Raw genomic sequence first — 27,783 nt, 5'->3', positions numbered from 1 at the left:
ATTTGTAAGGACACTATATCCATTCTCTTACTTATCTTCAGACCTAACTACATAGTGGGAGAAAGTTCAGAAACTGCCCTTCCTGATTCCAGGGATTTGTCTTGTGAGCCACTGAGAAGACAATTAATAGCTAACTTGGCAGAACACGTAATGTTCAGTAAGTATTCAATGTGGAGTTCATTTTGCATTTTCTCTCTCACATTCAACTTACTAAATAGCAGGAATTTCCTCTTTCTGTATCTTTTCTTGTTTTTTTGTCTTAAAATTGCATAGTTTTTAATCAGAGAGATGTCATTTTGAATAAGTCTTTTCATTACTCATTATTGTATTTTAGAATTTTATATAAAATTATAAATTTCCTTTCCTAGAGTGGTGTAATGCTTTCTGGATTGCACCAATGTAGGTAGCAAGCCATAGCTACCTATAAAAGGTTAATGTGTGAATAGCGTAATCTTACTTTTTTTCAACTATTTAATCTAATATTTCAGAGTTCAGCTCACTCAAATAAGTCTACACTGTCTAGGATTTGAATGATATAAAAGGAGCACATTGAATAGTTAAATCTTTTGGCTAACTAACTTTCCATATTTAATATGGAAAGGTTGTCATCTGCCAAGTTATGTGGGCTGGCGACACCCGGGAGGGCCTTCTCTGTGGAAGCCCCTGCCCTGTGGAATGAACTGCCCCCGGAAATGCGCAAGATCTCCGACCTCCGTGTATTTCGCTGTGCCCTCAAGACCCTGCTGTTCCACCAAGCCGGAATCATTTAATGATTTTTAAATTTTTGGGGTTTTTAATTTCAGCCGAATTATGTAATAATTTTAATTATTTTTAACTGATGTTTGTCTTTGTGTTTTTTAATAGGCTGTACACCACCCTGAGTCCTTCAGGAGAAGGGCGGTATAGAAATTAATTAATTAATTAATTAATTAATTAATCAATTAATTAATTAATTAATTAATTAATTTAATATATTCTTAAAATTGTAATACTTTAGTTCTGTTGTTTTCATGGAGCCAAACCCAAACCATTTAGCTGAGAATATTTTGGTTCTTCCCGTCTTTGTGTATTTTACCGAAGATTAAATAATTTAATTAAAGTTGATTTTTAAAATAGGACAGGATCCAATTCTTCTCCTTAGGTGTCAGATATTATTCATAAAAGGTATAGGAGGAAAAACGAGGAGAAAAACAAAACTAGGCCTCAGTTCTTAAAGTGATAATTTGCATGATAACCAGCTGGATAAACCGACTACTGTTAGGCAAAGGTTGAGGAAAACCAAAGACTGTATTGTCAGCTTGCTTCCATCGCCCCCCACCCCCCATTATGACACAATTCATAAATGTGTCTTTTTATGTGACAAGACCTATTGTATATCTTTGAGAATGAAATCAAAATGATGCCAAAATCTGTCTTGTGATTGATTTGATCGAATGCTTGTACTTCAGTGTTGTAAAGAAGTTTCTAGCAATGACAACTTTGTCGGGTTAAAAAACTCTGGTTATTTGTTTATAGGAATTGATACATTGTCCAACTCAAACAACTCCAGGCAGTTTACAAAGTCCAAACATAAACAATCATATCAGCAACGGAACTAAAGTACAGTAAATCATTTGCTATTCAAGTGATAATTGCTGGTCGCTTATAAATTTATTAGAAAATCTTTAAAATCATCACAAGTGTCCTAGTTAAATAGCACAATTTTTAACACGTAGTAAAACATAAATAAGAAATATCTAAGTGTAGTTCCTGGGATGCAGCATAGAAGCTATTATGGAGAAATACTATCTTTAGGTCTATGTCTGTTTGAGATAATGCACTCTTTTCCCTCTGACTCCTCCCCTCCCCTATTCTATCATAACCTTATTAATCTTTAAAACAACCATTGTATATCCCTTGAGTAAGCAGATATCTGTTAAAACACTTCAACAGTTACACTTAGATATACACCATTGCTGTCTTACTCTAGAATTGGGCTTTCCATAACACTCTTCCGTCACTCTTCTGTCTCTTTAATTCTCCAGTCTTGATCCTAAAACAGTTGACAGCCAAACTTTGCTGTCTGTTTTTACCTCCACTCTTCATTTCCACTCTTCATTCTTTCAGAATGCCACGTATTTTAATATTACAATGAATTAAAATATTATTTTTGGTGTACTAAAACTTAATGTTTATTTTTGATCAATAGATGGTTTTTTGTGCTGCCTTATTGAAAATGGAAAATCTTTCTGTATATAACCATAATACTTAATTCAACCGTGACTGAAATTGTATAACTGTTGCTTTCTGAGCCCTTCAATTGCAATCCAAAGTGCCAGTATAGCTTTATTCTGTTTCTTTTGCTTATAGCTGCTAACAAATCATGTGCTGTGATGTCAACACACATTGTTGCCTGTTTGCTGCTCTATCGACACAGACAGGTAAGGATGCTATGCTTCTGCATTCACTGAATAGACTTGCAAAGTGCCAGCAATACTTAAAACATATTCTATGCTTTCGTTTCCCCTACTTTATCTTATTTATTTTGTTGAGTGATAGGGTGCATTCATAAGCTATGTGTAAACTGACTTTGCTTACTGTTTATTCTTATTCATAGGAATAAGAAAGGAATCTACTGTACACATATTTAAAGACATCCTTTATCCAGCTCCAAGCTGTACTGCATCTTGTCTGATCCCCCCCCCCCCCCAGAATGTACCATCACTTTCCTGGGAAAACTGCTGGTTCATTGTAGTCCATCACACCAGCGTCCCTCTGTGGGCACCATCTCTCACACAAATCAAGAAAATATAACATCCTGTTGTCCCAATATGTTGTTTCAGGACAGGATTCTTAAATACCATGTTTCCCTGAAAATAAGACCCTGTCTTATATTTTATTGAACCCTGAAATAAGAACTTGGCCTTATTGCCACGTGCTCAAAAACCCGATTGGGCTTATTATCAGGGGATGTCTTATTTTGGGAGAAACAGGATTTCAGTATTGCCTAGGATTGTAACTCTCATTCCTTGGAAATTACTCTAACTAACCCTACTTAGCATTTCTTAACCTGTGATTCAAAGTTGTAATCAATATATCAATGTAATCAATATATACATACTATTGAGTCTTCCTTTGTGTTTACTAAGGCTTTTCCATTATACTAAAACTATGTTGTTTGTTTGTTTAATGTCTACTGTATATTACTCTTTCTTCTCAAATGATTTACAAAATAAGTTATAGGGTGGGAGTGAGAGATCTTAAATAAAACTCTCATAAAAAATCAATGGCTAAAACAATACTTTTTTGTTTAATGACCCTGTAATTCCTTGCATTGGGATAGGAGACTGGGGAGACTGAATGGAGCTGAGCATTTACAGACTGGATGCCCTTCCCGACCCCTACAAGTAGCTTGCAACAGATATTTTCTCTGTGCCCAGAGAGAGAGAAATATCTGCCACTACCTGGGGTCGAACTCACAGCTTCCTGACGTTGAGCCAAGAGCTCCATCTCTAGGCCACTATGCCACTCAGTTAAAAACAATAAATAAATATTCTAAAAACTGTGTTTATTTTAGGAAAACAAAATTAAAACAAATAAGCAATTTTAAAGGCAGTCTGACCAAGGAATATTTCCTGCCCTTTTGGCCTTCGCAAATAGGAACATCTTCAGTGGTTTCTGAAAGAAGAATGTGGGCAAATAAGAGTTTTTTTTTGGAAAGGCTTGTATAATTGGAGAGCTGTCACTTATTTACTTCAAAACTTTGTCTAGGGAATTGATCTTTCTAAGCTTGTGGAAGATTTTTTTTCCATGAAGGAGGAGGTCTTGGCTCGGGACTACGACTTGGGATTTTCAGGAAATTCTGAAGATGTTGTCATGCACGCTATCCATTTGTTGGGAAACTGTATAACCATCACAAACACCAGTCGGAATAATGAGTTCTTCATCACTCCCAGCACAACTGTTCCTGCTGTCTTTGAACTCAGCTTTTATAGCAATGGGATACTGCATGTCTTCTTCAAAGAGGCTGTCATCGGTATGTTCTAAAACTGTCCTTGCTGTGATGCCTGACATACTTTCTGCCTAATGTTGCTGTTACTATTTAAGAGGTTGAGTTTGACGGATCATGCAGTAATTTAGGAATAAATTTGAATATATCTTCCCTTTTGCTTCAGCGTGTAGTCTTCATGCTTTATTGAACAAAAGGCACAGAAATGGTATCAGTGGGATTCTCCCCAATGTGGTTAGTCAAGAACAACTGGTCCGAAAAGCTGCCAGCCTCTGTTATTTGCTGTGTTATGAAGGAACTGTTTCATTGGTAAGTGTTTGGCTGCAGATTTGTTTGACACATATTCTGTTGCTACCACCATATCATTTGTATTATGCTACAGTACTGTGGGTGAAATGGAGATGTACTGAAGTTCTTAAAAAGAGGAAATGAAGAAGGGAAGAGAAACAGATAGCTGCAAGCAGTAGCAGTTTCCCTTTACATACAGAAGTGGCAGACAAGTTCTCGTTCTCTCTCTCTCTCTCTCTCTCTCTCTCTCTCTCTCTCTCTCTCTCTCTCTCTCTCACTCTCACTCTCACTCTCTCTCTCTCTCTCTCTCTCTCTCTCTCACACACACACACACACACACACACACACACACACACACACAAAATCTCCAAAATGTAATCAGAAAAAGGAACATTGTTGACAAAGGCAATAAATATAGAACAATTTATTTTACAGCTTAAAACCATTTTAAATGCCATTTAAATGGCACTTAAAATGAAGTTAGAAAATATTTCAAAGCATTTTTCTTCATTTTTACATACAGTTATTATATATGAAATGTACATCCTTTAAAATAAAATGCTCAAAATAATAAATAATATTCTTTAGATTTGATAATGATTCTCTTATATTCTGAATCCAGTATTATTGCTTCCTGTATTATATGGAGAAGCACCAAATGGATTTTATTTTTTTAAAAAAGTAATGCCTTACCTGTTCAGCAAACTATGATTATTAATTCCTAATAGAGGAGTGTTTAATGAATGATCTTCCAGCAGACCCTGGGCAATTTAGACAATGGTCAGTGGTGTGATTCAAGTAATTTAATAACCGGTTCTCTGCCCTAATGATTTCTTCCAACAATCAGTTTGCCAAACTGCTCAGAAAGTTAACAACCGGTTCTCCCAAAGTGGTGCGAACTGGCTGAATCCCACCACTGCCAATGGTCTACTAAGTTAAAAAGTAATCCATTCTGCATTAGAATTTTTAGCCACGTTGGAATTAGAAGTGTCAAGCATTAAAGCTGATAGTATAAGACAAGGCAGACTGGAACAATCTGTGTAAAACAATATACAGCACTAATTGATATAATATATAATGACACATATTGAAATATGTATGACTAATAATTTTTCAACCTTCTAGAATAGCTCTTTGGATGAAACTTTGAGAAAGGAATTCTCAAATATGGGAGAAAGGGAGGTTGTTTCTAGATCTGTAATTGTTTATTTTCCTGCTTTTAGTTTTCAGTTATGGTGGAATTAAAATAAATGTATTACCTGTGTTTTCTCTGAAATAAGAAAATACAGAAAAATTTACAAGCACTCTTTCACATACATCTGCAGATATGATCTACACATTTACTTTACTACCTGTTTCAGACAAATAACAACTATTGACTTGAAGTAGCTGCAGAGAAAATTAACAATTCCTTTTCTTGAAATAACCTTTTTTAAAATAAGGAATTGTTATTCATTTTATGCAAGAGTATTCAAAAGCAGCAACTAATAGAGAGAAATAGCACATTGAAAGAGAATAGTCATGACTGATCTTATTTGTTTTCCTATTCAGCCCTGTCAGCTGTTATGTCAAGTGTGCCATGAAGCAATTGAACAGTTTATACAATATGGAGTTCTTTTAGTAGCAGAGGTAAGATTTAATGATGTTTTTTATGTGTCTAGATAATTATATAAATATTTGGTAACTCTTTATACTCATTTCACTGCAGAAACTCTTTTGAGAATTCTTCTTCAGACCAAAATCAGTTTTGATATTTAATTTTGTATATATAATTTTATTGTAATCAATAAAATCAGTGCTAACAAAGTAATATAAAGGAATAAAAAGAAGAAATAAAAAGACCAAAAAATGCAAGGGAATAAAGTTGAAGAAAAATGAAAAAGAAAATATAAAGGGGTTCTGATATTCTTCAGATTGGTTATAAATATAAAAAAATAAGATGGGATGGGATGGGATAGGAAAAGAAAAGAAAAAAGAAAAGAAAAAGAAAAGAAGTTCTGGTTTCAATTGAATATTGATTTTTAATCAATATTCTTCTGTATCAAAGTATGTATTCAGATCCAAACTTTTAAAGCTTTTTTACATGTCCACTAAACATGATAAAATATCTCTTCATGTTATTCACATTTCTAACATACATGTGAAGTGCCTTTATACATTCTAGATATTTTTTCTAGCATTATATACCAATAATACATGATTTTATAAAAATTCTCTTTGCAATTATAACACAATGCTAACCGCATATTTCCCCAATGATCCATAATCAAATTTCTAACCTAATTTCTAGGGCCACTTTATTATACATTCTTTAACCTGTTCTTCCTCAGTTTCAAATTTCAACAAAGATTGTATATTTTAGCAATTACCCTGTTTTCCCCAAAATAAGACATTCCCTGATAATAAGCCCAATCGGGCTTTTGAGCGCATGGCAATACGGGTTCAAAAGGGGCCTGGTGGCTCAGCAGACTGATAGCATTGTGATTAATACGAGCTGTCTGCAATTACTATATGTTCGAATCTCACCAGGCTCAAGGTTGACTCAGCCTTCCATCCTTTCTAAGGTAGGTGAAATTAGGACCTAGATTGTGGGGGCAATAAGATGACTTTGTATAAATATACAAAAAGTATGAAGGCTATTGCTTAACGCATTGTAAGCCGCCCTGAGTTTCCGGAGAAGGGCGGCATATAAATCTATCTGTCTGTCTGTCTGTCTGTCTGTGTGTGTGTGTGTCTTATTTTCGGGGGAAAATGGTATATATTCAATGCACAATTATATTTCCCTTTTTGAATCTTACAAAGTTTTGTCCATTCACAATTATTTGTGCTTTCTGAGAAGTTTAAATTGACATAACCCATTTAATAAAATAATCTTGAATGTCCCATATGTTCTAGAAGTGTAAACAAAAAAACAAAACAAAAAATACAGTTCAAATTGTCAAGGCCTTCTCTGCATCTAAAATAAAAAGAATTTTTACTAGATAGAATGTTCAGCATTCTACTATTTTAGTAGATGTACTGCTCATTAATTAATATTTATTAATAGATACATAAATATCATATATCTGCAATGAATTAAAAATTTAGTTAGCTATTAAATCTGTCACTTTTTTTCCAACATGCTTCTGTGACTCAGTTCTTTTAAACTCAGGAGTTGAAATCAGATGTTTGCTTTTTCATTGATTATTGGTTGAATTGTTGCATTGCATATTTTTATTTGTTCATTAACTTCATCATGCATAATGAAAAAAGTTAATTAACTTCATTATTACTACCGGTATTAATCATTTAGATTAAAGCAGTCAAATTTTCTAGAAATTAGTTTAAGGACACTCCTTATTCTGATAGAAGAAAAACTAGACATAAATTATTTTTGCATGAAGGAAAATTTGTTAAACATAAAGGTTAAACTTTAAAGATTTTCTTTCCCTTTCTGTGGCATCAACTACAGTTACTTAGCAAGACAACTTTATGAATGACATAATTTTTGGTGGCAGTGTTAGATTCTGTTGAAAGACCTCTTCCTCTACAAATGCTTGGTCAGTAAGCAAGCGTTGAAACAGGAGGAAGATTATTTTTGTTTTCACAGCGTATATCCTGATGATTGCCTGATGAACCTTTCAGCATCTTCTAAGGTTCATACTTTTATTCAGACCAGAACATTATCTACCAATATTCCTAGTTTAGATGAAATTTGGAACTGAAATTTGTTTTGTATCTTGCTGATTTTTTAAAAACCTATTCTTAAAGAGTTCTCAGTAACTTCCACATAGGTACCATTTTCTTTTTTTTTCAAGCTGTATTTAATTATATTTTCAAAATGAAGAAATATTATTATATATTAGATTAAGTATGTGTATGCATGCATATATGTTTCTTTCTGTGTACAGATAGATTAATCTATGACCTAATAAGTCAGCTAACAGTACAATAATAAAAATGTAGTAGTTAGTCAGCACGTCAGCACACTGGAAGCAACTAAACTAATTTTGGGAAAGGATAAAAAGCTTAGCCAAAAAACAATTAACCTGGATAAATCCATAACAATTTAAAAGAACAGCTTATATGAACTCCGTGTTCCTTATTCCAAGTATTAATTATATAGGCTCAAATTTAAATCATTCCTGTGAGTGCAGTGCAGAATGCTTCAGAAGATGAAACTAACAAACTAAGAAACTCAAACACTAATGTTTATATTTGTGCAAATTGCTGTAGAGGAAATTATTTAAAACTCTGGAATTTTGAAAAGTCTGAAAACGCTTCAGGCATTTTTATATCCTAACACATGAAATATACTAACTAGGAGAATGTTTCTACAGTAATAAAGTTGAATTGGTTCCATTTCTATTAAATTCAGTGGCAGGGACTTTCTGCAAACTGATGTTTCCAATGATAGGTAACACTTAGATTTTAATTTTAAGGGAAGTGGCCTTAGCAACCAGCTTTATTTTCAGTGTAAACCATAATAGTGACAATAATGCAAGACAATCTTTGTCTTTAATTGTGTAATGTTAATTTAGCATCTTTGATTTGAGACACATTTCTTTGGAAATGAATAGTTGGATCTTCCTATGCTAACACCTGAAATGACTACAGAAAAACTTTGGTGGTTGCCCTAGAATCAAAAGCAGTATTCACAATGAAAAAAAAAACATGATTCTTACAGTTCTATTTTTCTATTCTAAGCAGGAAGAACAGGAAGATATTAGTTCTAGCCTTACAGAGCAAAACTGGGAAAAGAGTATTCCAGAGCCATTGTCTTGGAGAAGTGATGAGGAGGATGAAGACAGTGACTTTGGTGAAGAACAACGGGATTGCTACTTGAAGGTACTAAGTAGATTTGTAAGACCAATTCCTCTGTGTGTGTGTGTGTGTGTGTGTGTGTGTGTGTGTGTGTGTGTGTAATTTTTACATAACATAAAATGGATTAAAAGAAAAAAAGGAATAAAAAAGTGCAAGAAATGAAAAATAAAAATAAAAAAATACAAATATACAAATTTATATTTTCATCGTGTCATATATAATTTTATACAATTTTTCTCTTAAATTATGACACACTAAATAATACTAGTTATCACATTCTCTGCTAAGTGTTTATTTCAACTTATAGGAGCAACTCTTAAGGGTTTCACACTCACAGCTGTTCAGAAGTTTTCAATTTGAAAACATATATTTATCAGACTGACTTTGAGTTTTTTTATTGGAAAACAAAGAATATTTCTGGAACAAATAATTTTGGTTCTTGTTTAAGAGAACTGAGATTATTTCTAAGAAATAAGCCCATATTTCTTTTCAGCAGATTTTGAGATATTGTGATTGCCATGTGTTGCTGAATTACAACTTTTAGCAATGCTACAATTATTCTAACCATAGCTGGGTGAACAATTAAAAAAAAAAAACAACTCCACACACAGTAAGCAGTAATGGAGTTTTAATTGAGTTTTCCCTTTCTTTAAAAAAAATGCTTGATTAGATGCTAGCACAGCACAAGCAAAAACTAAGACATAAAAATAATCAAGGATGTCACAGAGCAAACTATGTTTTCTATTTATATCTTGTGCTAAATCAGAGTTACATCAATAAGCCAACAGCAAATTCTAATTTTAAACAATAGTTTACCACCTAAGACCAGCCATAATTTATTCCCTGTCCTGTCCTCCTGCAATCTGATAATGTCTGGATTTTAGTGTGTGGATTTAGCATTATTGTTGCAATATCCTCTTAGTGATTGTTGTTTTTATTATTCTGCTTGTCTTACTAGATGAGCCAGTCACAGGAACACCAGCAATATATCTCCTTCCTGCAGAAGCTCCTAGGGCCATTACTGGAGGCATATAGTTCAGCCGCCATCTTCCTCCATAATTTCAGTGGACCTGTCAGGGAAACAGAATGTCTTCAAAAATTACACAAATACTTAATATCAAGAACAGAAAAGAATGTTGCAGTATACGGTATGTCAAATAGTTATTTCTGGAGAAGTATTGGATTTATGATTTAATTATATTGTTTTAGATTGGCTTTTTAAATCTATAAATTAACAATATAATATTACTGTTATATTCACAGCTGAGAGTGCCACCTATTGTCTTGCAAAAAATGCAATTAAAGTGTTTAAAGACATGGGGGTAAGTCTAGATACTTATTGCTTCATGATAATTATAGCAAACCTAAATATTAGTCCTTAGCATATAATATAATATATGTGATCAACTTTACATATTTGTTATTTTGTGTGTGTGTGTGTGTGTGTGTGTGTATAGTTTATATAGTTTTATCAAGAATAAAATGCAAAATGCAAAAACAAAAAAACACACGTCCAATATCTGTTGCTTAGTTTTCTAATGTCTTCATTTTTAATCTGAGATTACAGTATAAAACAGGGGTGTCAAACTCACAGCCCGTGGGCCGGATGCATCACATGCTGGCCACTCCCACCCCGGGTTAGTCAAGGGGAAAAAGTCGCGATACGTCATGTGATAACAAGGTTACGCTGTGAGTTTGACACCCCTGGTATAAAATGATCAAAATATCAAAGGGTAGCAATCTTTTCAGCAATCTTTATTCCCCTAAAATAAACCACCCCTAATTTTGGCATTTTATGAGAAATTGGAAATTTTCATGAGCTCTTGCATGATCTTGCATAGGAGCGCCTACTGTCTAGAGAGCTCATGCAGGAAAATTAATATCTCATTAAATGTGATGATCTTGTAACACTTTGTCCATTTTATTTTTTAAAATTAATTTTGAAGCTATGTAGACATATGTTACTGAGTATCATGTTCCAACCTCTGGACTCTGGTAATTCAAGAAATTAACCCAAATCATCTAAATTATACTATGTCAAATTATTACTGTGTCTCTGAATATGTTTGTTAGATTAAGTGGCCATGTATTTGGAAAATATTCAGCAATTAACAGGATAAAAAAATGTTTTTTTAAAATGATAAAATGCATAGCTAAATGTAACATACATTGATAACTGTGTTAAAATAAGGATTTGTTTATCCAGTATTGTCTCAGATTACAACTTCTTTTGCTATTTCAATCATGAAGAACAGGATCCAATCTGAGTCTGTCACTGGGACCAAAGGTTTATTCTTCCAAGCTTTTGGGCTTGTGCTGGAGCTCAGCATCAGGGAACTTCTCTCTCTCCAGAATGTTATACTCATATGACCTATTCTGGAGAGACAGAAGTTCCTCGGTGATGGGCTCCAGCATGACTCAAAAGCTTGGAAGGATAAACCTTTGGTCCCAGTGACAGACTCAGATTGGATCCCGCAACATTATCCTGGTACATATATCTTTCCCCTCATTTGCAAGGCCAAGAGCAGATCACACTTATCTGATTTACTTTGACAAGAACTGATATTTTGGCACTAAAACTGAACAAAGTTTTCCAAAATCATGGTTTGTCTATGTTACCTATATAGAATCAATGCATATTATGATTGTTAACAAATATGCAATGTGCCTAGAAGTTATTATGGACAATCTGCTTTTCTTGCAGGTATTTAAGGAGACAAAACAGAAGAGAGAGAACATTTTGGAACTAAGCAGTACTTTTCTACCTCATTGTAATCGGCAAAAACTATTGGAATTTATTCTGAGTTTTGTTGTACTTTAGACTCTCTCTCAACTTCTAGTAGACTTGGACAATGCGATGCAAAGCTTCAGGGTTTGGTTCTGCTTCCATAGTATCAGTAGTGCCATTTTTGGCAAGGCCTTATCTGACCCAAGCCATAAGAAGACAAGTGCCTTCTTACATATGCACATATGGAACTACAATATTTAGAATTCAACTACATTGCTATCATCCAACATGTTCAGTAAATGTTTGCACAAACTCCTGAGTTTTTCCATAAATCTGTATCAAGTATTACGGTTTCTACATTGCAAGTTCTACACATACTTCAAAACTAACGACTGACAAATGCACCTATCTGCCAGATTTGAACTGCATAAAATAATTTGGATTACTGTGTGAACTTTGCAAAAGCTCTGTCAGCATAACTACTTCATTGTATTCAATACTGTAAATGAATGGTTTTTAGAAAAAAAATTGAATGGGAGGGGTTCGGAAAGGGCATATAATATTTTATTCTACTAATAGTATGGTAACATAGTAAACAAAAATAGCAAAGTAGTCACCAGACTCTCATTAAAATTAGTTGAACAGCAAAACAGCCTGCACAAAGTATGATCCAAGCAGCAAAATATGAGTATAAAAATGTATCAATCTCTTTAACATATAAGAATTCAAAATTCATTAAATTGGTGCATTAAAGAAATAAGATGACACAAATTTGTCCCCTGAAGTTCTAAAAGCTTTTCCTGATGAGCATTTAAATTTTAGTACCCATGTTTTCCTTGCAAAGCACTTGGAACTCAGAAGTGACTCTGGCTTAAGCTATCCCTGTGGTGCTTTTCCAAAAGGCAGCTGACTTCTGAAGAAGTTTCTTGAATGAGGAGCAAATGTTTTCAAGGAAAAACCAAGAAAGTCCAGTTGCCTTTTGGAAAAGAGCCTTTGGGGCAACCATGACCTGGATGATTGAGAATTTCCATAGACATCTGGCTTAAGCTCTGTAAATTGATGAAATAACCTAATAAATACATTATCTCATTCTAGTCTTGATTGATTTTGGATGGAAAATGCTTTGCTATCATAAAGTTTTACAAGCCATACTGCTGAAACAAGTGATTTGAACTCTGAGGTTATGATGAGAACATAAATTGCAAGCAACTTATTCTTGGTAATCTTATAGAAGGCAATAACTTCCAAACTGGATTACAAAATGAGCTCTACGGGCTCATTCACGGTATATCAGGAAAAGCAATAATAAGGCATTCGTTTTTAAGAGAGAGAACTTGTTGCCTTATCCCTTGAAGAAACTTTGCTACTGCAGTGTTAATAGTATTTCTCAACTTCATTTTTTTTCATTTATTATCTGGACTTGAGAAATAGTTTGATTATGAAAATCCATGTTTGCTTCTTTTTTTATAAAAAAAATACATGCCTGAATATTACTAGCATTCCACTGTCATTTGGATACAGAGCTTCTGGACAGTTTTAATTTAGGGCTTCCACACAATGCTCGGTTTTTTCCACATTTGTGAAGCTTGGATTTTCTACAAATGTATATATGAATTAAAACATTATACGTAATGTTTTTCAGTATTATCCTGCAGTTCTGAATGATGGGAACAACTATGCACATTTGTCACCATAAAACAGGTGCTTTAAAACATATTAAGATAAATATTTGAACCAAAGTTGCATCTGATCGATAAACCGCAATAGTCAGGAAACCTGACTTAATTTGTTGTTTTTATGGCAGGATAGCAGCTGAAATGAAATTCACATGTTCTATAGCTGTATGGAGCAATTATTTTCCATTGTTGCTTGTTTGAACTGTTCATTAAACCAGAATGTATTCTGAATAGTAATTTCTAAAGACTGATGATGGCTTCCAATTAAGGTCGGATAATAGGTGCTTGTAAATAAATAACTTCCTGTAGTTTCACTGTAGTTCAGTAAACATCCATTGTATTAATAGAATTAAGGTTGTGTATTAATAAAATAGAGCCAAGCAATATAAATGATATTTTGCTCATTTTAATTAAAATGTGTCTAATTTAAAGAAATGAGAGGTTAGGAATTAGTTTGGACAATAGAAAATAATTGCTAGTTGTCATTTCATCAGAGTAACTTATTAACATTATTAAAATGTTCTTTAGCTGGTAGTGTTCATTTGAATTGAAGAGATATGCAATGTATTGTAACTACTGAATATGAAAATACTGTTTAAGTGTCATAAAAAGAGATTTTGCATGTGCAGAAAAGTCAATCTGGGAATGTTGTTCATGGGCAGAGATCTGTGGCATGGATGTAGCATGCACTTAGCAATGCATCTAGCTTGGCTTTTCCATGAAGGTAAAGTATATGGCTCTTTGCTGGAAAGCTGCTAAATAGAATGCTGCTTTTTGTAGGTTATTATTTTCAAAGCTCATGTTCTTCTTCTAAAACAGAATCTGCATTTTTCAATCCTAAAAAAAATGTATGGCTCCTAATTCTGGTTCTAAAACATCCAAAATAGATCTGAAATGCATTATGTTGACAACTTACTGAAAATAATATGGTAATCTGAAGGACAACATTCTATGTATATTTGTTTGTTGTGTAGAATGAATAAAGTTACTTTTCAGGTCTCCAATGAAGTTCTAAGATTACACAATTGTTAACAACACTAATATATTCTTAAGTAAACATAATTTACCCAATTGTCTCTCTGTATATACACACACATATATATATATTTTAAAAAAATAACGTTGACATAATATTTTCATAAATAAAGGGTTGGGGTAGAATTGCAAAACAACAACTGTAGGTGGTCTTTATTTCTACTTGTGAAACCTGATAAAATCTCAATTTTTTTTTTAATATTTTTCCCTTTAACATTCCTTTTGTCTCTTATGTAAGAAGCACAGCTGCACAGTTATTGTATTTTAATAAATAATTGAAACTGTTTTGGTGTAATGTGACTAAGTCTTTAGAGAGCAGAAAAAATGTGAGTGCTTCCTACCAGTTCCTGATGTTTTCTGTGTCTTGTCTAAACTTGAGACAGCTGATGATAATCTGTTGGAGAAATTGCTCTGCAGGCACAAAAAAATACCATTCACTAAATAGTTAATCACAATTCACTCTTTTACAGTAGTAAAGCATTGGTCTACCTAAAGACACTATGCTTTCTACAACACTGCTCAGTGATAGTTGATATTCAAGTTCAGGTAGTTCTCTACTTACAACAGTTCACTTAGTGACCAAAGTTACAACAGCACTAAAAAAAGTGACCTATGACCGTTTTTCACACTTATGACTCTTGCAGCACCCCATGGTCACATGATCAAAATTCAGACACTTAGCAACTGACTCATATTTATTATGGTTTTGTTTTTTTTTTTTTTTTAATTTGATTTATATGCCGCCCTTCTCCGGAGACTCAGGGCGGCTTACAGTGCATTAAGCAATAGCCTTCATACTTTTGTATATTTATACAAAGTCAGCTTATTGCAGGTTGCAGTGTCCAGAGGTCGGGTGATCCCCTTTTGGGTCCTTCTGACAAGCAAAGTCAATGAGGAATCCAGATTCATTTAACAATTGTGTTACTAACTTAACAACTGTGGCAAGAAAGGTTGTAAAATGGGGCAAAACTCACTTAACAAATGTCTCGGCAACAGAAATTTGGGGCTTAATTGTGGTTGTAAATCGAGGATTACTTGTATATAAATCCTAAATAACTAAGAATTTAGGGCAGATTAAGGTCATTGCTGACAATATGACTTAATAGCAGATCCTATTTGAATTGCTGTCCATCTGTCTAGGAGTAGAGCTTCACTGACCAATTAGCACTAAATTGTCTATCTTAAGCCAATGAATTATTTTAGATGGTAGTTCATGAATTAGTCTGTCTGGTAATCGAATAATAATGAATTAGTCTAAATCACACCAAAAGTATAAGAAACTTAAAGTTTAGTGAAACATGACACACCTTTTCAGTGTAGGTATAGAAAGAAGGCCGGTTAGAAAAGAACTTTGGCCTTCAGTTTGGTCAGCATGTTGAAAATAGACTTAATGGCTATGTACTTCTGGGAAAGAAACATTGGCTCACCATTCTTCCTGGAGGTTTTCAAACAGAAGGTGGATAGTCACTTCTATAGGGTATTTAATGGAATCTGAGTTTTGAGCAAGATGAATGAGATGATTACAAGGTTTCCTCTGACTTATATTAAGGAGATTGATACTGTCAGTCCAGTGATTCTAACATGGAAAAGCAAAAAAATAATAATACTCCTATAAGTTCTTATTTAGGGTGAAATTAATGCCCAGATTGAGCTTTATATTATGTAATTGCTTTTGCAAAATGTTTGAAGATGCATCCAAGATTTGGAATGCCGTACAAAATTTGTAAGTAGCTTGCTGTGGAAAAATTCCTTGTGTCTTTTCACCAGGCTATTTTTAGATGATTCTTATATTACATTTGTGTGTATCATGTTCACATATAAGCCATGAGAAAATATTTGACAGAAAGACTGCTTAGTTAAATCTTCTGTCCTGAAATGCCCTGTGATTAAGCATAAACCACAATTTTCTTCTTTCTGTTCCAACAGGAAAAGTGATTGTTCATCAATAACGGAGTTGGCTACATCCATCAAGTTATAATTAATTGGAAAAGAGAGACTTAAGCAGTAATGAAAACACTATTACTGACTATGTGTGTGTCAAGCTTAATTTTTATTGATAGTAGATGTACCACTAGGCTCCTTTCTATGTAAATGTGTAGCATTTTGCAAAGTCATTGGAAGTCAAGTTTAAAAAATTCTTCAGTCATTGTGAAATGCAATTTGTCTCACAACACCATTCTATTAACCAGGATTATGTTCAGTTTCTCATTGAACGAAATATGGTAGTAATAGCATTATCATACTGGAACTTTTATTCTGGAAAGCCTCAAAAATTGTGCAACATTGAAAATGTTGAATATATGATTATATGCAGGCTACATTAGGCTGGGTGAGGTATGTTTTATACTGCCCATCCAGTAAAGTTCCATGAAGAGTTTGTAAAAGTAACACAAAAGTACTACAAAATAATAAAAAAATAAATAGAGCTGATAACATTTTTTTAAAGTTGTGGTAGAAATTGATAGACTCATTACTGGCCTGCCAAATGTAAAGGTCTTTCTTATCTGAATATATGTTGTCAAGCTGGACATATAAAGGACCACCATAGAGTGGTAGCTTCAGAGAAAAGCTCTCAAGATGATAATCATTGGAACACATGGGAATTGTCTGCCTTCAAATCAGCCTGAAAAATGGTTGCCAGGCTGGAGTTGAAGATTCAAAGATGCTATTTCCAATGAAAAAAATCATTGCTCATTATTCTAAATAGACTGCTTAGATTGCCTTCAGAGATACTCTATAAATGCTATTAGACTGTCTATATCCATGGAAGGTTATATTTGTCCTTTAAAGTTATTTAAACCACTGAGAACACATGAGAGATATATGCAAAATGCTGAATATATGGTCATGCCTGCAAACATGCAACTTTATTCACTCTAATTTAAACAAAGGTTAAGGTGAGCATTTCTTACCTTCTCATGCTTTCTCTTGAAGTATGAGCCAGAGTGGAAATCATGTTCATCGATTAGACTTTCAGGTTGTAAGTGGTCTCAAAGTGTAAGGAGGCTTTTCCAATGGAAACATTCACATCACACTCGTGTCGGAAATGCCAAAGCACTTCTGAGTTGAAAGGATTAGTTGGTGACATCACTTGCCCAGTTGATGTCCAGTTGGAGGCTCCTTTTATGTTCCAAACAGGAGCTGGAGTGAATGACAGCAGCTCACCCCATCCCATGGCAACATTTGGGTCTCGAACACTGGTTTGCTGCTTGTCAATCCAGTGTCCTAACCACGCAAGCCACCATGCTCCTTAATGGAAACACTGAGGCCCTTTGAAAGAATGTGATGTGAACATATACAGTCTTCAATGCCTATATCAGTTTTGAATTACAGATCCAAAGCTACATGTGCCTCCCAAGTTATGGAATTGGCCTTTACAAAATTATCACTTATTTCCATTTTGATAGAACAGGAAATTATAAACCTACAATTTATGGATTTGGGGCTCATTGGCTCAGGGAGAATTGCTATCTTTGATCTTGGATGGGGTGGCACTACCCCAAACAGACCTTGTGTGTAATCTGGGGGTTCTCCTAGACTCATGAATTCTGGTCGAAGAGCAGGTGACAATTGCAGCCAGGAAGGCCTTCATGCAACTGCAAGTTGTGCGCCAGTTACGCCCTTTTCTGGATCAGCAATCCCTGCTCACAGTCATTCATGCCTTAGTCACTTCCCGTCTTGACTATTGCAATGCGCTGTACATGGTGCTGCCCTTGAAGAGCATCCGGAAGCTCCAGTTGGTGCAAAATGCAGTGGCCTGCAGGTTATCTGAGGGACCGTCTCTTGCCAGTCACATCTATCTGACCCATTACAGTGGGGAGGCAGGGAATGCTGCAGGTCCCATCCCCGAGGGAGATATACCTGGTTGGACCCAAAAGAAGGGCCTTCTCCGTGGTGGCTCCCTCTCTCTGGAACATCATTGCCCCAGAGATTAGAATGGCCCCCACACTAATTCTCTTCTGGAAGGCGCTGAAGTCCTGGTTCTGCCAGTGGCCCTGGGGAACCCAGAGCGGGATGGAGGGATGAAGCCCATTAAATGGCTTGTGGGATCGGCTGTCACTGGGATGGGAGGTGGGGGTCGTGTTTCTTTTTACTTTAATTTTATTACATTAATTTGATTTTTATGAGTTTTACTGTTTTTTAAATGTGGTTTTTTATATTCTGTAAGCCACCTTGAGTCATCATGGGCGAATGTTCCGCCAGGCCGGGCTATCAACATAATAATTTTAAATTGGGGTTTTTTAAATTTCTGGGGTTTTAAATTGAGCCAAATTTATTTAATCATTTTAAATTTTTAATCGTTGTTTTGTCTTGTGTTTTTAAATAGGCTATACACCGCCCTGAGTCCTTCGGGATAAGAACGGTATAGAAATAAAATTATTATTATTATTATTATTATTATTATTATTATTATTATTATTATTATTATTATTATTATTATTAACAGGCAGCAATATAAATTTAATAAGTAAATAAGTAAATACATTTCATTAGGTAAAAATTTGGCCAGATGTTCATACCAATATTTTTCCTAGTATTCTGAACCATGCTTTATCAAAATTCCAAAATTGCAGAGAAATTATGAAAGCACATTTCCCTGAAAGCTCTTACATTTTTTTGCTCTTTATATTGATACGTTAGAAACAGGTAAAAAAAAAACAGTAAGCAGAAACTTACTCTAGCATTGAAGACAAACTTTTAAGGGACATATAATAAATAGTTATAATCCTGGCAAGAATTAAAATGGGATATAAACCAATAAATCAACATTCATTGTTGATCCAGCAACTAAACACTGTAAGTGACATTGCTAGCCAGTTGCCAGCTATGAAAGGCAAGTATGAGAATATCATTGCCTAATTGGAAGTAGTCCCAAACTACTTGGTAAGGAAATGCTTGGGCTTCCAACAGAATTCCCACACTGCCTATTTAAGGATTGAAGTAGAACTTCCTTCCATTGCTGTTGGACTACATAAGAAACTAGAAAGCTTTCAAGTTTCCCATCTTGCCGAGCTTTGTTTTCTCCGTCACACAGATGGAAATCAATGATTAACATTTGTCACCTATTTTCCAAATGTATTCCTTACCACTTTTGGAAGAACTTATATTTTGGAATACAGAAAATACTAGAAATTGCTTTTTGAAGGGATGCAATAAAGAGGGTATTATAGTACAATCATCCTTTTTTTTAAAAAAAAAAATTGGTATTATTATAATGGCCAACATCCATTTTTCTTGAAAACATCACTGGGGAGAGATACAAAGGGAGTAGGTTAGAATCTTGTAATATAAGCTTTAGGCAGTTAAAGCCAACGTGGGTGAAAGGAACTTGAAATGCAAGTGATTTAAACAAATGGAAGTGTTTAAAGGTGTATCCCATCTCTATAACCTATGTATAGGGTTATCTTTCTATAACAGGAGATATGCCATTTACTCTATGAATCACCATCAACCTTTTGTAAAACATGTAGAAAGACAATGTCTGACATTTTTCAAAGTCTCATTAAGCTTAGTGGCTGATTTAAAAATTGGAACTCTTATCCATTCCTCCTGGAACATGCACTCTATTATTAGATGAAAGCAGACAAGGAGTTGGATTGACAACACTGGTGTAGAGAAGATACAAGATTTTTGTTAGAATACCATCACATTAATTTCTTATATGCCTGACAAAAGTCCTCTAGGCTGTTATTGAGGCAGCAATAGCTCTTTATTTATTTATTTTAAATTATTTATTTAGAACAGTCCAAAAGAGTGAGTCCACAGCAGACTTGCTGGAGAAAAACAGTCTCAGAGGAGCTATGAGCAGCTTTGACCACAATACATGAATTTCAAGCAGCCTTCTCCAATCTGGAGGGGCTAAAGAATTATGGAAGTTGAAATCTAATGGATCCGAAAGGCTTCATTGAGGGGGATTCTATGAAATATCCCAAGTTTCAAAATTGGGAAACATTGCACATGGCTGAATTATTGATTTATGAGAACTTTTAAATAATAATTAGATTTATTAATAAATAAAATAATAATAAGGAACTGTTCAATGCTGAATGCTCTGGATGACTTTTCTATGCATACTTTTATTGAGTTGCTGTACCTTTACCGAATCACATTGCTTGCCTGAAATTTTAGCATATACAGTTTTATGCTGCACATGATTTTCTTATACCTTATAGAATATTCCAGATTCTTTAAGAGACATTTTGAAAAGTTGCTCTCTTTAGTGCTGGCAATGAAATACAGTCCCCAAGGTTTCTTAATGAAGAATGTGCAGGCAGCATAAAACCATTTACTGAATAATTATAGCCTTTTAAATTAATAAACAAAATGTCCTTCTACCTAGAGTACTGTATTATTTAGTTCTTAAATTTAATGAACTGTATTTCTGATTTCTCTGTACTCCATCAGGAATCAAATATATTTGTAGATTACAAAAATTAATCAGATAATCAGCTAGAATTTTGTGAAGCTTTTAAATCTTTTTCTATCTCCACTTAATATCACTTGAAGTAACTTAATTCATTGTTTTTATCTAATGCTTCAGGAGGTCAATATTTCTGTTAATTTGCATTTACTTTCTATGTGACAATTTATCCTGTTGTTTGTTCACTAGAATTGAGAAATTTAAAGTGGGAATAGACTGGAAGTTGTCAAATGGGCTGTTTTGACTTCAGGACCTCCAGGTGTGTGTGTGTGGAAGGCTGTTTTTGCCCTTCCAAGACTCCTAGAAAGGCACAGGGGACAGCAAAAAACGGGCCTTCTGGTCCAACCGGAAGTTGTTAAATGGGCTGTTTTCAGCCTCCGGAGAACCTCCAGGGCGGTGGGAAGGCCATTTTCGTCCTCCCCAGACTCCTAGAAAGGCCCTGGAGCCAGGTGAGAAAAAAAACGGGCCTACCGGTCCATTGCATGCCGAGAGCGGGGAGTGGGGGGGAGAGTTGCGCGTGCATGCGCGGGGGGCATTATGAGTGTGGGCACATGTGTGCACGATCCCCCGCCTTCCCTTTCCTGGCACATGATGGCAAAAAGGTTAGCCATCACTGCCCTATACTAAAGAATAAACAGACATAAACTAGAAAGAGTAAGAAGACTTTTCAATATTAAATAAGTGATATCATCTACAAAAAGAAATTAAAATATCCCTGGGATGGGGGGGGTTGATGACTTAATAAACCACCTTAATATTATAAAGACAATCAAGAACCTCTGGTTTTGATAACCAATCCAGATTGGATCCTATAACCAAGAAAGTTTCTGGAAACGCATTGCTGATACTTTAACTCAGTTTTATTTTCACCACAAGATGGCACTGCAAGTACATGCTCAGCCATGATTCTAGCTTCCATAAAACAGGAGCAGCCATGGACAAAAAAGGCACACTTATTATTATCCTTTTGGCAAAATTCCTTTTTTAAAAAATTGTGTCCCTTTTTTTCTTGCCTTTCTTGCTTTTATTAATTCTGGCAGATATGTCATTAAGAGAAAGACAAGAGAAAACAAACCACCTTCTTGAAACATTAACATTTGTGGAATAAACAGACTATCAGTAACAAGCATGTAACTGTCAGATTGCACTAGGTTTACTGGACAAGTCGGTTAATGAAAATGTCATGATAAAGCTAAATTTTGATTCTTTTCCTTGTTTTTAATGAGATGTTTAAGTTCAACATTTTAAGTTGAACATTTTAATCTCTGTTTTCTGCATTCGGACTTGTAGTATTGCCTCTATTGAGTTTATTCTAATTTCTGAAAGACATAATAGTTACATTTCTATCATTCCAATTTTAATAAATATGCTGCCCTACAGAGTTTATTCTCGGAGCTCTCTATCTGCTGCTTATTTTGCTCCTTGCCAGAAAATAGACAATAAAAGTGGAAAGTGTTTCAAAGCTATGTGAACAAGCAACTTTAGCTAGAAAGAAAGGAAATAGTTCCATGTTCATGATGAGCCCTGAGAATGTTTCGGAGGCCATAGACTACATTTCTTTCTTTGGTTTCTAAATTATATTTCACTTTTATTTGTAAAATTCAAGGCAGCCTACACAGTACTGTCTCTTCAAACCTTGCCCATAACAACCACAACCATCACTCTTACTTAATCACTAAGTGAGTGACTGACCCAAAGTCAATAGGCAGCTTTGTGCTTATGGGAAGAGAAGAACTGAAATTTAATATTTGCTCAGAGCCACTGCTGTACCAGTTACAGCTGGATTTTTTCCAGTTTTGAGGAAAGGGATTAAAAAGATTTTCTTTGGATTTTTGTTTTTGATTGATTAAATCTAGAGTTTATGCTATACTACAATATATAAGGTTGCAAAATGTACCAACTCCACTGTTTCAGGATACATCACCAACTCCATGTTTCAGGATACATCACCAAGATAAACAAATAAATGTACATGTACACACACATGCACACACACAACACAGGCACACACACAAATTTTCATTTGAATAATTATTGTACAGTGGCAAATGGAGGTGAACTAACCAAAAAGAAAATTGAATGTAATAGTGAGTAATAGTGAGGCACATTTGGATGGTTGAGGACCAAAGGTCATCTGTTTTTCATAGTATTTTTCCTAGAATTTATCTGTATTAAGCTTGAGAAGGAGGTAAGACTATATGCTGACCACAAGAACATAGAGAATTTCTTGCTTTGTGAAGATAAGGAAAGTATTTGGAGAAAAAACCCATAAACAATATAAGAAGGAGCAGTCATGAAATTCAAACTCAACTATGCCTACGCAAGTAACTTGCCTTTCAGTTTTGTTTTGTTTTGTTTTGTTTTGTTTTGTTTTGTTTTGTTTCCTTTCCTTTCTTTTCCTTTCCTTTCCTTTCCTTTCCTTTCCTTTCCTTTCCTTTCCTTTCCTTTCCTTTCCTTTCCTTTCCTTTCCTTTCCTTTCCTTTCCTTTCCTTTCCTTTCCTTTCCTTTCCTTTCCTTTCCTTTTCCAATGGACTCCATTAACTTTCCAATCCCAATATCCAGGAAAACAACAAGGTTTTCAAGGCTTCCCAGAATGTCAGCAAGTCAGGGCTATATCTCAAGATCAAAGACCCTGAGGACTAGATGCAAGCAGCTTTATTTAGGATTTAGTAAATACAAGCAGCATCAGGAGACAAACATAGATTTCCACGAATTTGAGTGGTTGTTCTCAATGGAGAACTATTGAACTAGTGATGTTTTTTAAATGGAATTTGCACCAAGTATGTCAATCACTAAGAAGAACATTGTTGTCATGCAAGAGGCCTTGCATATATCATCTGTTCTTCTGTACCTTCAGTCCACATGGTCTAGGGTTAGCAGGAAGCAGTGATGGGTTGCTCCCAGTTCAGTCCAGTTCTATAGAACCGGTAGTAAAACCAGCGGGAGGCTCCGCCCACCCACCACGACATCATTATGGGTGATCTGCGCATGCGCAGAAGTGCGTGCACGTAGTCCCATTGCAAATCGGTAGTAAAGGTAAGTAGAACCCACCCCTGGCAGGAAGGCCGATCTAGTTCCTCAACCAAGATCAGCTTTTATACGGAGCTGACTTTTGCAGCTTAAAACAAACACCAATGCTAGAACAAACACAATTATACCATTCAAGATATATCCTGGATATGGATAAAAGGACTTCAGCTGCCACAGCTATAACTGAATTGGGAATTTATAGAATTTATTCTTTGTCTAAAATCAGAGCATATAATTATTGATCCAAAATTAATGCTGTAGAAACAAACAAATTCCAAAAATTATGTCTCTTAGAAACAAAATCTCAATTAAAGACCTCTTGGATTTACAATTGACAAATTACATTAGGAGCTGTGGTCTTCCTGTCTCTTATACATCTGGAGAACAAGCTAAAAAGATTGCTGCATAAAGAACCATGGATATAGGAGCACAAAAAATGAGTCATCCTCAGTAAGATTGGCACATTGTAATGGATGAGCTACTAGAAACATACTTTTCAAATTGCCACATGTCCAAACACAGAAATATATTATTTTAATGTCAAGGAAGAGAGAAGCATCTTGGTCCATATATTAGACAAACTACCTATCGGAACACTTATATTAAAACAACATATTTAATTTATGATTGGGATTCAAAAATCACATATAACGCGTACCTTTGTTTGAATAAAACAGTTTAGTTGATATTGTATACATGGGCCCGATGGGATAAATTGTACAGCTGACATGGAAATATTCTTTTTCTTTTTATTTAATCTGTTTCCTTTATACCATTTTTACATAGGTTTTATTAATGTTCTGTGTTTATATTTTGTATTTTGATATGGCCTATTGGGTAATCAGCAATAAAGTTGAAAAGTTCAATTGTTTGTCACTCATGACTCTAGTTGATTTAAATGTTTCTTGATCATTTCAGCCATAAGTGCCTGACCGCTAGTCTCACCTTGTGGCTACTATTTGTCCAGGACATTCTAAGCAGCTTCTTTCATTTCTGACTCTGGTCATCTCAGAAAGTCTGGTTCCTGAAGACAGACATTGTGGCAGCAAAGGACTACTTTCTAGTTCCCATTAAATGAGATTCCATGATTTGGAATCTTCACCTTTGATATGGAACTTTAAGAAAGAATGCTGTTCTTTTTTTAATATATATGATGATAAAGATGATTACACTGGAATTAACAGTGAAAAAGATGATTACACTGGGATTAACAGTGGGCAAAATAGGGGATAGAAAAAGGAAGATAGAAATGAGAGAAGAATATGCTATAGATACCTAGACTTGAAATAAGGATTGAAGCTAAAATATATGAAAATTAGATTATGTAAAAAGAAAATATATCAATGGATATAATGAATTAATTTTTATTGACCTGTTCGATGGTACTATCTGAGAAAATTGATGGCTATAATAATTGGGATATTGTTTAATACCTATAACAATTGTAATAATTTGAATATCTTTAATAATACATTTATTTAAGCAAAAAGAAAAGAAAAGTGAAATGATATAGGATTATGATTTACTAAATAAGACTTAATTAAATTGGCTTTTACATAAATGGTATTGTTAAATAGACAGAATTTAGAGAAATAATGATTAATTGTATTATGTTGTGTTATTTGAATTAAGAACTTTGTTTAAATGTTTAATTGGTGTATTTTCAAGATTAGAGATAAGATTTAAATTTGATGAAGTAATAATTAAATAAAGACTTAATGAATATTATATGAAGTAATAATAAAATGTAAGGAAGTTCTAGAAATGGAAATAAGATTTAGAAATATGTGCTTGAATTGTATTTTTAATAGTGAGCATTTGGGGTAAGAATTGTGAAATGTATTATGAAGTATTAATTGAATCAAGATTGAAGGTGGATTAATAGAAGGGTAATTGCTTTGATCAAGTTAATATAAGTTAGCTTTCTATAAGATCGTACTAGTTGAGATATGTGATAAGTGTTATGGCAAAAATCGAATATGTTAAATTCTGACAAAAAGTTGTATAAATTTAAGACCAGATCAATGTTCTGTTCTGAAAAGATGTATTGTATATTTATTTGTGTGTTTTAAAAAAAATAAAAAAAATTGCAAAAAAAGAAGAAGAAGAAAGAATTCTGTTCTGATTGAGTCTCTTGACTTTGGTATTTGGGGCTACCCATGGTAGTAAGAAACAATGATACCTGGGCTACTATTTAAGCAAGTCACACCAGGAAGAATCGTAACAACAGTAGGTTGTTGACAGTGTTTGAGTTTTGTACAGTTCTGTTTGGGGGTATTGTGCTGTGAAATTCCAGATGTTCATGATATTTTTATTTGGGTTTTTTAAAATGATTCATGACTTTTAATATGTAAGCTGCTCAAAGTCCTTGGAGTCATGTTGCCTGTAAAGTCTATAAAAATGAATAATAAACAAACAAGTAAGACTTGTCTCCTGAGTAAGTTGCTAAACAGATACAGACACTTATATCAAAAAAGAAAAAAGAAAATTTCTGGAAGTTATTAACTTAACATGTGATGTTGGTCACTATTTTTTTAAAATGGCAAACCAAGTTAATGAAAAATATTTATATTCAGATGCACTGCTCACCCAGACATCTATTGCTGGTGATAAAATTGGGATACTGCTGCATACTAATTGGGTTGGTCTTTGTGGTAAACTGGTTTGATTGTGGTTGGAGTTCTTATGTTGAATGGAAACAACGGACAATTTCTCATGAATGACAATATCATAATGATGCTATAGATACCATTGATACTGAGAACTTGATAATGCATGGTAAATACACAGTAGGACTTTAAAAGAGATGATGCTTCACAATATGCAAGAATACATATGAAGCGCCTCAATTCAAATAATTGAAACAGCTACATCTTCTTCCAGGTTCATACCTGTGCTTCATAACAAATGACTAGTTGCTTTGTACAGTATGTGCTTTTGTAACTAGTGATATATTTCTTTTGAATTATTTGTACTATTCCACTATCATGCCAATTATTTTTCTCTTATTCTTTACTCTTTGCCTTCAGTGGTTTCATTTTGGCTTTTAATTTATTCCTTCACCCTGCTTATTGATTGATTGCAATGAATTACTCTTTGAGCTGGTTTACTGGCTTATCCTACAGCTCCTCGTTGCTAGTTCAACTGAGATTGCTGCCAACAGTCCAGTCATAACTAATGCTGTGCTATGTGCTCTTGTAAAGCTACTCTATCCCTGTTCTTATAAAGCTGGAACACCAAAATGAGAAATATGTTACCTCTAAGGAATAAACTGATGTGCTACTGGGAAAGACTGAATGATAAACAACCCTGTTCACATTTGATTAAATCAAGACTAACAACATTATGTTTCCTAAAGCTATTGTCATGGTTATAAAATGTATTTTTACATTTTTTATGCGAAAATATTGCTCAAGTATAAATAGAATGTCATCTATAAAGAAGGGTTGTGTTTGCTTTTATTGTAGTTGTGAATCCGCTAGGTTTGAAATATGGCCTGGACACAGAAAACATTTCTGGAATACACTTTTGCCAGAACTGAAAGCTGAAATTTTTGTGCAAAGATTACAAAAGAAACACCTTGAGACTAACCACTTAATTAATATATTAAAATATATTTTTTCACACCCTGTGATCTCTGTTAAGTCTATCGCTTTCTCTTTTATCTGATCATGGATAAAGTAGATGTTAGACAGATAGAGGTATGCATTAAATGATATTGATTATTTCCAAGTAGTTTGGCATCCTTTATCTGACAAATTATAGAAAGCCCAGCAATTAACTGAAATTAGGTTCAAGAAAAGTAAAAAAAAAA

At 34.2% G+C, this 27,783-nt stretch overlaps 1 protein-coding gene across 2 annotated transcripts in view; it reads left to right on the top strand.

Annotated features, from left to right (window-relative positions):
* The window catches only part of GPAM (glycerol-3-phosphate acyltransferase, mitochondrial), a 35,120-nt gene extending 20,356 nt beyond the window's left edge, over positions 1 to 14,764 (top strand). For both annotated transcript variants that reach the window (XM_070945780.1, XM_070945779.1), the window contains 9 exons: positions 42 to 157; positions 2,350 to 2,420; positions 3,751 to 4,015; positions 4,155 to 4,297; positions 5,828 to 5,905; positions 8,963 to 9,103; positions 10,038 to 10,227; positions 10,343 to 10,401; positions 11,784 to 14,764. In XM_070945780.1, the coding sequence (XP_070801881.1) occupies positions 42 to 157; positions 2,350 to 2,420; positions 3,751 to 4,015; positions 4,155 to 4,297; positions 5,828 to 5,905; positions 8,963 to 9,103; positions 10,038 to 10,227; positions 10,343 to 10,401; positions 11,784 to 11,900 (1,180 nt within the window). In that variant the 3' untranslated portion in view covers positions 11,901 to 14,764. The remainder of the gene's footprint in view (positions 1 to 41; positions 158 to 2,349; positions 2,421 to 3,750; positions 4,016 to 4,154; positions 4,298 to 5,827; positions 5,906 to 8,962; positions 9,104 to 10,037; positions 10,228 to 10,342; positions 10,402 to 11,783) is intronic.
* The last annotated feature ends 13,019 nt before the right edge of the window (positions 14,765 to 27,783 follow it).

Source organism: Pituophis catenifer, unplaced genomic scaffold (assembly GCF_029215685.1).
Source record: "Pituophis catenifer annectens isolate HBS135680 unplaced genomic scaffold, rPitCat1.0.hap2 SCAF_6, whole genome shotgun sequence".
NCBI classification, from domain to species: Eukaryota; Metazoa; Chordata; class Lepidosauria; order Squamata; family Colubridae; genus Pituophis; species Pituophis catenifer.
This window is presented reverse-complemented; position numbering and strand designations above follow the sequence as displayed.